General features: G+C 46.1%; 1 protein-coding gene across 1 annotated transcript in view; it reads left to right on the forward strand.

Annotated features, from left to right (window-relative positions):
• The window catches only part of ASPSCR1 (alveolar soft part sarcoma chromosome region, candidate 1), a gene marked incomplete at its 3' end in the record, with an annotated part of 34,667 nt that extends 26,156 nt beyond the window's left edge, over window positions 1-8,511 (forward strand). The window contains exons 11-13 of the mRNA XM_010077514.1: window positions 7,149-7,200; window positions 7,921-7,990; window positions 8,324-8,511. Coding sequence (XP_010075816.1) covers window positions 7,149-7,200; window positions 7,921-7,990; window positions 8,324-8,511 — 310 coding nt within the window. The remainder of the gene's footprint in view (window positions 1-7,148; window positions 7,201-7,920; window positions 7,991-8,323) is intronic.
• Between the last annotated feature and the right edge of the window lie 4,628 nt (window positions 8,512-13,139).

Here is a 13,139-nt window from a genome sequence, read left to right on the forward strand (position 1 = left end):
GCGCGGGGGACGGAACGGCTGACCGCTCAAGCTGCTTTGAGGTTGTTGTTACCGGTAGTACAGCTGTTGCAGGTTGTCAGGTTTTTTCATGTAACTGACAAAATTCGCAGCTTCTGCTCCAGGTGCTGTGTTGGCAACGGCCGCTGGAACGCTTGGCACCTGATGTGGTTCTTGCAGAGACGCCTGCGCATAACCTGACACTTGACTTTAATGGGATATTTCTTAGATTACCAGAAACCTCTGCTTCCATTCAAAGCAGGTGCTACCATGGTGTATGTAGCCATTCTGGATTTTTTTCAGCATTTTCATATTATCAGACGCTTCACTCTGTCGTGCGCATTTGACCCAGGTGGAAGATAACGTACAAAATAGAGGTGGATCATGGGTGCTTCACAGAACACCGCTGGAGTGTGTATTCATCTCAGGAATAAAGTGACTTTCAGAGGAAGCAAAGGCAATCATAAGGAAGATTGTACTGAATTATCATAGAATCACAGAGTGGTTTGGGCTGGAAGGGATCTTAAAGATCATCGAGTTCCACCCCCTGCCATGGGCAGGGACACCTCCCACTAGCCCAGGTTGCCCAAAGCCTCATCCAGCCTGGCCTTGAACCCCTCCAGGGATGGGGCATCCACAGCTTCTCTGGGCACCCTGGGCCACTGCCTCACCCCCTGCACAGGAAAACATTTCTTCCTAATGTCTAGTCTAAATCTGCTCTCTTTCAGCTTATACCTGTTACCCCTTGTCCTCTCACTACGCTCCCTGATGAAGAGTCCCTCCCCATCTCTCCTGTAGCCCCCTTTCAGTTACTGGAAGGCTGCTATTAAGTCTCCTCGGAGCCTTCTCTTCTCCAGGCTGAACAACCCCAACTCTCTCAGCCAATTCTAATTACCTCAGTGATAACTGTGAGCTGCAATTGAATGAGCCTTAGAGCATTAGAATTCGTAACTTTCAGACATGAGATTTTTTTCTAATTACCCTGTTCCATAAATGCTTTTCCATTTTTTTTTTTTAATGGGGTTTATTCTCCTTTGGATTTCAGGGACTTCTTAGATTCTTGTTCCCCAAATATGGTGCTTAAACTCTTGAGAAACAGAAAATGAGAGAGAGTTAAGAAAACCAAAGGGTGAAAGAATAGAGGTTGGCTTATGGCTTCTGCACAGTCCAGTCTTGGTTTTCTAGGTTCCCTCATGTCTTTCAAAAGACATGATGCTGTCCTGTCTAATCATAAGTGGGCTGTTGTTGTTACTTTTAAGTAGGACTGTGGCAGAGAAGCATCCAATTATTTATTCCCTTCAGTTTAGTCATAGGCTACGTAATTGCCTTTTGTTCTCTCCTTTTCTTTGAGAAATGCCTTGGTACATAGGGAATTCTAGCAGCATCCCCCAAAGATAAGGGGATTCTCCCGATGAACTTCAAAAGGATTTTCTAGAAACTTACGGTCTGTGCTGGGACTGTCAGAGGCAGAGCCTGCTTCAGCCCAAGCACAGGGCGTTCTGGACATTGACCACCGCCAGCCTGGGTGTTTTAGGAACTGACTGTCGTGGAGACTCATTTCTGGTGGTATCACAACCCCGCCCTCGCTGAGGGTAGAGTTGCTTCTTCTGTGATGTGACTGTGAGCTGGTGGTTTGGGATTGCTCGCCCAGTGTCGGACACAACTCCTGGAGTGGCACCCCGCTCTCTCAGGTCTTCAGTTAGCAGCAGGCTGTCCTCCGCTCAGACCGCCTTGGCGCTCTCGATACGAAAACGTGGATGGTGTCTGAGGCAGTAATGTGAGCACATTTGAGCATTCAGATATGTATAAATGACGGAAATTTGTGCGGAAGCCAACAACAGGAGTCGCTGCAGATGGTGGAGTACCATATGATCAACACTTCTGCTCTCTCCCCACTCTCTCGCTCCATTCTGGCTGATAAGGTTGGAACCACATTCGTTAAATCTGATCGCTTACAGTGAAGGGAGAACCTTTACGCTGCATGCAAAACCAGGAAAAAAGACAAATATTGTCAACTTGTCTGCCAAGATACTTGGGCTGAAAGAACTGTCTGAAGTGAATTCTCCACAAATATGTGTATTTACAGTATAGTGAGCATGCAGATTGGCAGCAACGTGGGGTTTTTGGAACCCATAAAGACTTCAAGGCATTGCTTTGATTTTTTGTTATTGCTGTTTTTGCTGGCTGCCTTATCCTCATGTCCCTTGAAGTGTTTTATAATGTTCTGCCCTCCAGAACTGATCAACTGCAGGCTTCCCTGTTGTAGCACTTGGCTTCGGGTTCCTTACAGCTCTAGTTGCTTGTTTGTGTTTTTCTAGGCTAGCTGAGCTTTTCAGAGTTGCTTCTTCCCTTCTTTCTCCTCCCAGAAACAGGTGCTTGTGTAGTGCACACCTGGGGTGCGTTGGTGTAAAGCAGTCGTGGATTGCTAAGGAAAGAGTTACCAGGAGGTGAGAATACCAGCCACTGGAAAAGTCAAGGCAACAAAGAGGGCAGGAGGCCATCATCTGTCTTCAGATGAGCTAAAGGAATCCACAGGCTTCCACATAAATATTTAGATCTTCTAATCAGATCTTAGAGTGCACCGAGTGTTTCCTCTGGCGTGTACCACGGGGCAGAAATCCAGAGGAGCTGTTTGTTCCTTTCTCTGCCTTTGGTTCAGTTTCCATATCCTGTTTGTTAATGCCGGTTTGGGCAATACGTCTGGCACGCTCGTTCAGTGAAGCCGACTACGAATTGAGCAGCATGAAGCGTTCTCTGCTGCTGGCAAGAGCCTGAATGCAGCTTTAGAAAAAATCACCTCCGACGGGCTGACTCTGATGAGGTATTTCCAGTGGCAGGCTTTGTGGTTATTCTACTCGCTAGCAAAGAAAATTGCAATTAATAGTGAAATTCATCCAGCCCGGAGGACGGTGTTCACCTTCCTGTATGAAGTGTTAGCCCTTCGCTTTCCTGCTCAGGATTTTCTCATCTGACTAGATTTCAGCAGCAGTCTGTCTGGCGAGGTCTGTTCACCATGCTGGCAGAGCCTGTCCCTTTGTGCTGACTGCGAGCAAGGCTGGGCGCTTCGGTCGGGATGAGGGCTTCCTTGTGTGGCTGGGCTTAGAGTGGAAATTCTGCCAAAAATGTTCTCTCTTCTGCTGTCGGTTTTGAAGGCCAGATCTTTCTGATCTCAGCTCAAGGGCTCAATGAACACTCTATATACCTGCATTCCTTCTGCAGTAGCCTTCTCAAAACAGTGCTTTCAAACCTTATCTTTGCCTTATGAATTTTAAAGGTCCCCCGCTCTAGCGGGATCAGACCTCCTCCGTCCTGGCTGCAGAATATCCATCTTCTCTGGCAGTTGTGGTCCACATTGAGCAGCTTTGTTCTCAGGTTATAAACACAAACCACTTGGTTTGCCCCTTTCACCATGACTGCGGTGTTTATTTCTGTTTCAGCAATGCTTTGCAGTCTTGCTGGAGAAGCTTTTGATCCACCGGCTTTCTGGTTGAATTTTCCAAGAGCTCGTTTATGTGTTTGGGGTGTGTGCACTGTGCAGTATTTCATGTTGGTAGCTTGGGTTTCTCCTTCCATGCGCGTGTTCCTTTGAAGTGCTTATTTTCTTATTCATCTTTTAACATCAAACCGACAGCAGACCTGTGGCACTCTAATCTTTTCAGATCATGTAACGGAAAGAATGCTTCTCGTTCTGGCAGCTGCAAGTTCCCCTTAGACAGCAGTCTGCCCACTCTGAAAGCATCCCTCTGTCCGTGAGCAGAGTAGCTGCACGCTGGTCGTGAGCGTGTTCTGCAGTACTGTGCCGCAGGATTTTTTGAATGTGTGTGTCTGGAGACAGCTAGGACAGGAGGAGGTACTGGGGTGTTGTTTGGGGGGTTCTGCCTGAAATCTTTTCTGTGCTCCAGAGAACAAGTTACTGACCCATGCGCCGAAGGAAAGCGGAGATGTTTCTCTGTGTATCACAGCTGGATTCACAGGGGAGTGTTGTCCTGGTGTGGATGTCTTTGCCATGGCTGCAGGATGCAGTAGCCCCACTGCACCGCTCTGCAGCCAGGATGCTCTGCTGTCATAAACCATGCTCACCGCTGTGTGTCTGAGTAACTGCGCTCGGCGTGTCTGGAATGGATCTTTGGGTTACTTAGCTGCACAGTTTCAGACTAAATGTGGCTTTATGAGTAACAGGCTGGTCTTCAGATTTCAAAAACGGAAAGCGTTCATTTAAACTTCTGTAGCTAAGTAAAGTGATGAACCTGTGTCCTTTAGATCTTTTTAACATCTGAGGAGCTGCTCATTTGGAATGGTACCCCTTAAATGGCAAGGGCAGTAAGCAGGACATCGGCTTCCTCCGCTTCTTGCCTCATTGGTGAGTTTTTCATCCTGTCAGAAGAAAGCTGTCCTGTGATTAAGGCCTTGGATGGGACTCTGGAGACTTACATACTTAGTTCTCATTTCTGCTACTGCCATCCTGTGTGACCTTGAATAAGTTATTTAATTTCTTTAGGTCTCACTTTTTCATCTGTACCAAAAAAACCAAAACAAACCAAACCAAACAACCAAAAGCTCAAACTTTCTTACATTTTTATTTATATTGCATGTTGCTGCTCAGTACTTTTATACAATTGCACAATGAGACACCATTTTCAATTAGATTTCTAGGTGCTGTTGCCATAAAAATAATAATTAACTGTATCTTGTAAATATGCCTTGCACGGTGTGATTTGAACATTATAATTCGATGGGTTAATAGTGTCTGTTTTCACAATCAGAGCAGCATTGTATCTTTGTCTGGAAATCAAAGCAGCAAGGAAGAGAAACGCGGATATTTGAGTACAGTAACTACCTGTTGACTCATTCATATTGTAGTAATTCTTTGTGTATAACTGAATGGAGTCTTTTTAATACTTATTTCACACAGCCTGTGATTCTTTTGGTGAGTCTGACAGGCTCAGCATGACTCCAAGGTTTCTAAATCTCATGAGAATCCTGTGCAGTGAGGTTAAGGACTGCAGAACTGTTCTTCCGGAGACACGGATGTATGCCTTAGAACAACTGCGAATGAGGATGTACCAGCTGACTTGAGAAGATAGTTTTCAGGTGATGGTCTGCCCAGCGTTCTTGCATTCTTAGCAGTGTTGGACAATACCTAAGGCTCCAGCTTTGGATTTGTGTTTTCCTGGACTGCAGCTATTAAAGCCTTCTCATCTTTGTGCCAAGACATTCCTGGGCCAGTGGGATGATTCCACTGGTGGTTTTTTAATGTGAAATTGGTGCTGATTTAAATACTTCAGTGTTACAAAAAAAATCTCAGCCAGCGTTATGTCCTGCCAGCGAGCAGCTGGAGAGCGCCGGGGGTGATGGGTGGGATGTAGCCGCCTTCTGCGCTGAACCGTCAGCGCTGAGATTGGGATGGGACCGAAGAATTCTGTGCGAAGGAAGCGAGACAAAGGATTGTATGAGTGAGCCAATAGTCTCCTTGAATTGGAGAAAAAGAACCAGTTGGATGTAAATTTGGCAAAAGGGGACCCTGTGTTGGCTGACCCTGGGAAGGGATAAGGATGCAGGGAAAGGAGCCATGGGAGGGAAGGAGGTTGCCTTCTGTGTACTCACGAGCTGCTGTCTAGTTCCTTTAAGTTTCTTTCAATTAAAAGATTTTGAACCGAAACATTTGGTCTGATGTTTTGCCAGCAGTGGGAAATGGTTGTGGAGGTGGATCCCAAAACTTAGAACGTGGTTATTTGTCAACCTGAGAGTCGATGGGGTGAAGGTTTATACTGGGGCGCGTTCTGCCTGTGTGTGTGTGCGGCTGAGTGTGTCTGTCTAGCTCTGGGTCTGTGCTTCTCGCTCTCTTTTTCTCTTTGTGCCTTGTGCAGCCCCTGCCATGAATTCTCTCTGACCCCTTGGGGCCATTCCCGCATGAAGCTTTGATGTGTGTGCCCAGAGCTTGATTGACAAGGAAGTTTCGGTGGCGGCAGCAGGGAGACGCAGAGAAAAGGGCAGGGCTTTGAACTAAAGGGCTTTGAGCTCCGAGATGCTGTGCTTACTTATCTCCTTCAGAATGTTAATTATTTACCAAGATAATTGGTCGGGAGGGGAAAAAAAGAGAGGGGAGGTTATTAAAAAATTCCAACACTAACATGCTACAAAAACCTCATTTTCCAGCTCGCAGCTGGCATGAAAAGGATGTTGTGTGTAGAAGGGCTTGAGTGTACGTGTGTTGGGGGGGGGCTTTCTAAGGCACCCGTTTCCTGCATAGAGGGATCCCTTCAGACGAATGCAGCGGAAACATCAAAGCTCTTGCAAGAGTTTTCTCTGGAGTTTCTAAACCGTGTCTGGTAGTTTTTAATTAAAAAAGTTTATGGAGAGCTGTCTTTGTGACTGGAGCAGGCAACCTTAGGCCCTGTTGATTGAGGAATGAAATGTTAAAAGACCTAATAAATAATGGTTTCTGCTAAAATGCCAGCTCAAGGATGTGAGGATGCCTGCGCACTTGAGCAGGAGCTGAGACTCAGAGCAGACTGACAGATATCTCCTGCTTCCCTCTAACATGATGTTTGTGGCCGTCCTGTATGTGACAGTCTCCTGCAGCCTTTGGATTAATGTCAAAAAACGTGTAATACCACGTACTCATTTGAAGTTTGTAGTCAGGAAGGTGGGTGAAGCTGTTTCGTTTTGCCTCCAGTTAATGCAGTTTCATTAGTCGCTGTACCGGTAGCAGTCCGCAGGGTATAAACTTAATAGAATAATCTGCTATGGGATCCTGAGGACACAGCTGCCTTTTCCTTCTCTTACTATCAGCCACTCAGGTCTTGGAAGATTCTTAATCGTACCCACGTAACGTGCTCAGCAGTGGAGAATATGGGTGAAGTGTGATGGCCTGAGACATGGGAGCGGAGGAAAACAAATGGCAGGTCGTCAGCGCAGTGGGGGTTTGCTGTCCAGGTCTTGTCTGTGTGTAGCAGAACAGATCACAGAATTGTGCTTCATGTCCTGCTCTGAGTGCCCTGTGCTCAGCACACGTTCAGCCTTTCCTGGCTCAGTGACCTCAGCTTAAGTTCTGTCAATCTGTCCGTAGTGGTCTAACCTGTCTGTAATGCTCACAGGGACTGTGAAAGCATCTGCAATCAGCGATCTCTTCTTTTCCCCTTTTGCCGCAGGCTAAACTCTTTCCGACTGCTGTCGTTCATTTTGGATCTGAGGAGCTCCGGGGTGAGTGCATTTCCTCTCTTCTTCAGCTGACTGTACCGTTCCTATAGTAGACCCAGAAGCATCCTTCTGTTCGGAGTTCTTCCCACAAAAGATAATGCAGTCCTTGAGAATGCTGGTGAATGCTCCCATTCCGAATGACGGAATCTGTTCAGAGCTGGCTTGGTCCTGCTGACACTGAACTGGACAAACAGCCTGAGCACAAATGTAAACTAGAACCTTTCTGAGGAGGTTCGCTAGGCTGTGGAGCAGGCATTGTCCGCTACGGGGACAAGAAGGACAGAAGAATGACTCTGTAGAAGGAAATCCCGTTGTTGAAAATGGCAACGATACAGGTGACAACGAAACACGTGTACAGACCCCCTGTTGTAGCAGAGATGGGAGAACAGATCTGCATCTGTCATTCTTTGGCACTTCTCGTTTATGCTTAGAGTCTGTTTCTCCCGGAGGTTAAAGCATGCTCTGGCTTCACAGAGAAGTTTCTGAGATGCAGTGAGCACTGGAAGACAAGGTCAGGATCTCGTGGTTTGAGTGATGAAATAGGGCACCTTGAGCTGTGGAAGGAACTGTGGCAGTTCAGAAATGTCCTGTGCCACTGGGGGAAGGTGATGGAGATGTACGATAGTGTACAGCAGGTGTTTGCTCAGCCAAGAGCTATGTGATTCTGTGGTGATGGATGTCTTTATGTTACCAAGCAAGTGTTTGGGTTTCATTTTTAAACAGATTGTTACCTGAAGTCGGACCTGCTGAGGTCTGCAGTTTCCCCTTCTGCAGCTGATGTATTGGTAGCCAGGTACGTTGGGACTGAATAGTTGCAAAGGGGTGAGTATTTCAGGGATGGGGAGCGTGAAACGAGCCCGTTTTACTACAAAGAAATGTGCTCTGAATATACTAGGACTTCATTTTCTCCTGAAATAGACACACTGGTCACACCTGGCTTAATAATTTTGTGAGTCCTTCTTTGCAAAGCAGGATTTCAGTGACTAAATCAAGTAAATCCTAGACCTTTTATCGTGAAAAAGAAGAGCCTTTTCAGTCTGACTTTAAAAGTTTAAAGGTGGTAGTGGTACAAGGGGCTATTATGAAAAAATGAAGTTTAATTCTACTTGCTTATTTTCTTCCTCAGATGTTTGTCCAAATCATTAGTTCCTTCTGCTTCGTCATCTTTAGAATCAACAGTTCCATCCCTATCTGAACCAGAAGTGGGAAGTGACAAAAAGACCAACGAGCAGCCAGAACCAGCGAGCATGCACGGAGCTCCACAGATGCTGAGAAGGGCCCCTGGGAAAATACCCAAATGGCTGAAGCTGCCAGGTATCGTGAAATCAGAGGAGAGCTTGTTCTGCACTCCCCTGAAAGGCAGGCTCCTCCGTGCCAAACGTGGTGGATGTTGACAATATTTTCGCGGATGTCAGCGTAAGGCTTGCAGGACACTGGGTACAGAGCTTGTCAATCACAAATCAGTTTGCGACTTAAACCTCGGCCTTTGCTGGAGAGGCATCGGAGTGCAGGCTCTGTGCAGCGCTGACTCTGATGCCCAGCCTGTATGCTTGCAGCATTCTTACCTTTGTTCTGGGATTAAGGTTCTGAGCTCTTAGCTGTGCTAGTGGAGTTCAAATGCTAATACTGATAGGCATACTGATACTGATGCTCTACATACCAAGGTCTCGTGTCATCTCTAAACCTCTTTTGTTATTTTTCCTTTGCTGGTATAGTCTGTTTTAGTACTTTCCTTTCTCTTGATTTTTTTTTTTGTTGGTCTTTCTGTTTTTAATCTTCACTGCAAAACAGTAGTGATTTTCCATAGTTAAGATTGCAACCAAGTTTGCATTATTAATTTTTTCTTGGTTTATCCTGCTCAGAAGACTGCAACCTTGTTCTTAGTCTCAGAACCAGTAGCTTAGGTGTGGTTTTATATGAGAATTTATACAAAACAGGAAGTAACTAGAAGAAGGATTCCTGAATTAAACAATTGGCAACATTCACTTTTTGATGCACTGGAAAAGAGAAGGCTGGGTGGGGGGAGATGTTCAGTCACCCCCTTAACGGCAGTAAAACTAGGAAGAATTATATGGAATTCCCTGGCTAATAATGTCACATATTAACTCTCTGAATGAGAATTTTAGTATTTGAATGTTAGTATTCATCAGCTCCAGCAAGTGCAGCATAAGGTGTGATTGCTGGGAGGCTGCAAACAGCGGGCTGGTGCCTTTCCCCGCCGTGCCTGGTCTGTTGTACTGGGATACTGGTACCGATCACGTGGGAAACAGGATCTTCATTGCTTCCTGCTTCCAGTGTGCTTGAAGCGTTCCACTTAGGAGTAGAACTTCCTTTGCCAAGTAACGATTGTCTGGGTAAAGTACGAGAGACCATCTCACCTACCTGTGCAGGTTACCCGTTAGCAGCTGGTGTGAAAGGTTAGTGACATTCTCTGACACGCGTGTTAATAACGTGTAGGATGAAGTTCCCTGCTCCGTAAGGTGCGATGTACTCACCGTTCCATCTCCCTGAGTGCTCCTAGGTGCTGCTGTTGCTTGAGCTCAGCAGCGTGCAGAACCCTCAGCAATCAGATCATGTTACTGAGAAAGGATCCAGTGCAAATTACGTCGTTAAGTGTCTTAATGCTCTTATGTTTATTTTGTAGGTGGGAAGAGATGAAACATTCTGGGTGGCTGGACCAGTGAGCAGTCAGCTGTTCCTCTTTCCTAATGAACCTACTCAGAACGTGTAAGAAATTGTTAGTGGCCCTGGAGAGAGATAATCTGTATGAACATTAGTTATAAATAGAAAATTGCTAATTCAGATGCCAATTTCAAACTTTTGGAGGAGTGGAAGGCCTGCTTATGGTCTTTGTGACTACAGATGCAAGGTTAGAGGTTAAAGTTTCTTGCATGCAAATCATATGACTAGAGAATTAAGGGGGAAATAATTCCTGTATACTTTCTGTGAAGGACTTTGTTTCTATCTGTATTTTTAAATTCAAATCTTCCCAGTTCTACCTTCAGAGATGACTTGAGTCTAACTGCCTGAATTCCAGCAGAAAGATACAATCCGGTTCGGTTTTACCTATAGTTAAGTAACACCTAGAACAAGACTTCTCTCTGCTTCTTGCTGTTAGGGGTTAGTGCTGCTGATAGTTCTGGGCACAGACGGCTGGAAAGTGAGTGAAGAGGAAGCACTTGGGTCACTTACAACAGTTCACGTGGGCTTTTCCTGTGAACCTCTTGGTCTGCGGCACTTGCACTGCTTCCAGTTGCCAGAATCTTGTTAATGAAGAACACAGGCAGCTGTTCATGGAATGCAGGTGGGGTTTGTTTCTGCCCCAAGCTCTGTGTCTTATTTTCACTAGATATAATTAACATCAGTAATTACAGTGAAGAAAACAACATCCAGTAAAAGGGTCTCTTCACGCGACTTTCGATCTACGGGCTGCTACAGTCCGAGCGTTTCCCCAGCAGAGCAGCTGTTCTCCGCAGTGCAGTTAGTGTGCAGAGGGAAGCACCAGTCCAGATCTCTGCCTCCTGCAGATGTTGTCCTGGGGTGAATATTGTGGGTCAGAGCTGAGCTTGTACTGGAGATGAACTCTGCGGTGCCGCAGGAACCATGGTGCCATTTCATTTGAAGCCTTCTCCATGGATCAGTGATTCGTGCTGGGCTGATGGGGTTCCGTGTTACGGTAATCACGTGTTTCCCATTGTCCCCGGATAGACAGTCGTTCCCTGAACGACGTGTGCATCTGCACAGTTTGTAGATGTAATAAAGCAGAGTGGCCATAGGAGGCCTTTTTGTCGGTCTCTTTGATAGTCCGTTTCTTCCCCCAGCGCTCGGTTTCTCTGTCCGTTCACAGGAACCTGCTCCCTTTTCAATGGGCCTGTCATGCCTCATTCCCTTCCTCCCATTTTTTTTCAACAAAGCAAAAGGGAGCTTTGTACCATCTGAATGAACTTCAAAGTGGCTAGAAAGGGCACCCAGGGTTCCTGGCACTTGTCATTGTCTCCCAGCCTGGCCAACATTTCCCTTCGGGTCTAATTACTTCCAAATGCTCCTCGATGTGCTCCCTTTTCAATGGGCCTGTCATGCCTCATTCCCTTCCTCCCATTTTTTTTCAACAAAGCAAAAGGGAGCTTTGTACCATCTGAATGAACTTCAAAGTGGCTAGAAAGGGCACCCAGGGTTCCTGGCACTTGTCATTGTCTCCCAGCCTGGCCAACATTTCCCTTCGGGTCTAATTACTTCCAAATGCTCCTCGATGCTTTGAAGAAACTCAGAGGGAGGGGGAGGCATGAAAGAAAGGTGGAAGAGGGAAAAGGAGACTCAGCATGGAGGGAGCAGAACGCTTTAGCAAAAATGTAGATTGATTTCTTATACAACACCCAAACATAAACAGGGAACGTGTGTGGCCGTCAGCAGTGGGGAATGCAAGAGCACTATGTACAGCTGCTGCTCTAAATCCCTCCTGCGGAGAGCAAGCCCTGCTGGCACCGGACAGGCTGTAAGAGACACACTACAGCAAAACAAAAAATATTAAAATAATGTTTAAAGTTGATTGCTGTAGTGGATTAAGCGTGGGCTGAGCGTACACTCCATAGGACTGTCTGTATCTTGGTTCAGGTGCTGTGTCAGGCTTATTCCTCTCTCAGAAGTCAGAGGCAGACTGTAGCCAGAGCTGCTTTGCTGAATTTGTGCAGGATACTTTGGGGGCAGCTAATAGCCATAGCTAACAAGGGGTGATGATATACTCATGCTGGGAAGTTGTAGTGTGCTTTCAGATGTGCCAGTCTTGTCTTTTGAAGAGCACAGGCAACATCAAGCAGTACCCATTTGCTTAGCTGTTTTGATTCCACCACTTTTGACAAGGAGCCACCGTAACTATCATTTGCAAGTACCTGATATGCGAAAACAGAAGGAATAAGTTCAGGGAGACAAGCAGCAATATAATTATTACTTGGGACAGCTTCATGGGTTAAGCACAGGGGTGAGAATTAGGAGACTTCATATTGCTCTGTGCATTACTGCAGTCAGCTCTGCCCTTGGGTAACTCAGCCATGCATCCATTTAATCTGCTTCTCCTTCAGGAGAATGAGAAATGGGTACCTTCCACCGCTAGACCAAAGCTCTTATTCCCCTTTCCCTATGCAAAGAAGAGTGAGTTTTAGCTGCTGCTGCTATTAAAATGCCCCTTTACTATTAACGTTCACATCAGTGATCCTCTTCAGTCAAAAATGCTTGTGTGTGTGCCAGGTTTGTCCGGGAAGGGAACTCCAGCCCTTCTAGGGCAGCAGCTATGAGACCTCTGTGTCAGCAGGCGTCAGAATGGGGGGAGAAGTGAGGATTTGAAATCTGGAAAAGGTAAGAAAGTAGGAGTGAATTCTTTAAGAGGAACCAGCTGCCCTGATATTTAAAACTGAGGGCTCTTCACTAAGGTAGTTGCTGCAAGGATTCCCACCCTGCCACGGAAGAATTACGTGCAGATGCCTAATGAGCTGGGTTTGTTTAATATCACTTCTTCTACAGCAGATGAACTTATCCCTGCGTTTTTTTGGGCATTCAAAGGTAGTATTACTTGCATTTTTTTGCTGTTGCCTTTTTTACCATATGGTTGTGGGGCTGAAGGATGAACTAGGTCAGTTCCTTCATTGGGCTCGTTGTACAGCTGCACAAACAGTTGTCTTGGCAAAGAGGATGCAGCACAGAGGGATGGGGCACTGCTGAAGCTGGTACTGTCATCAGAAAGAATGTGTATTAAATTGTGGTTTTAGCTGAAGTTTCCAACTGGCTGGTGTCCTGAGTGATGACCTTGATAGCTCTTGGCTGGAAGAGTGCAGTAACTGACTTACCCTTCCCCTGCTACAGCTGCCACTAGGAGAAAAACTGCTCGTTATTACTAATCATAAAGGTTACAGATAGCCAACAACAGAGTGTGCAGTCCCTAAGACACAGTG

This window comes from Pterocles gutturalis, unplaced genomic scaffold, assembly GCF_000699245.1.
Source record: "Pterocles gutturalis isolate BGI_N339 unplaced genomic scaffold, ASM69924v1 scaffold48918, whole genome shotgun sequence".
NCBI lineage: Eukaryota > Metazoa > Chordata > Aves > Pterocliformes > Pteroclidae > Pterocles > Pterocles gutturalis.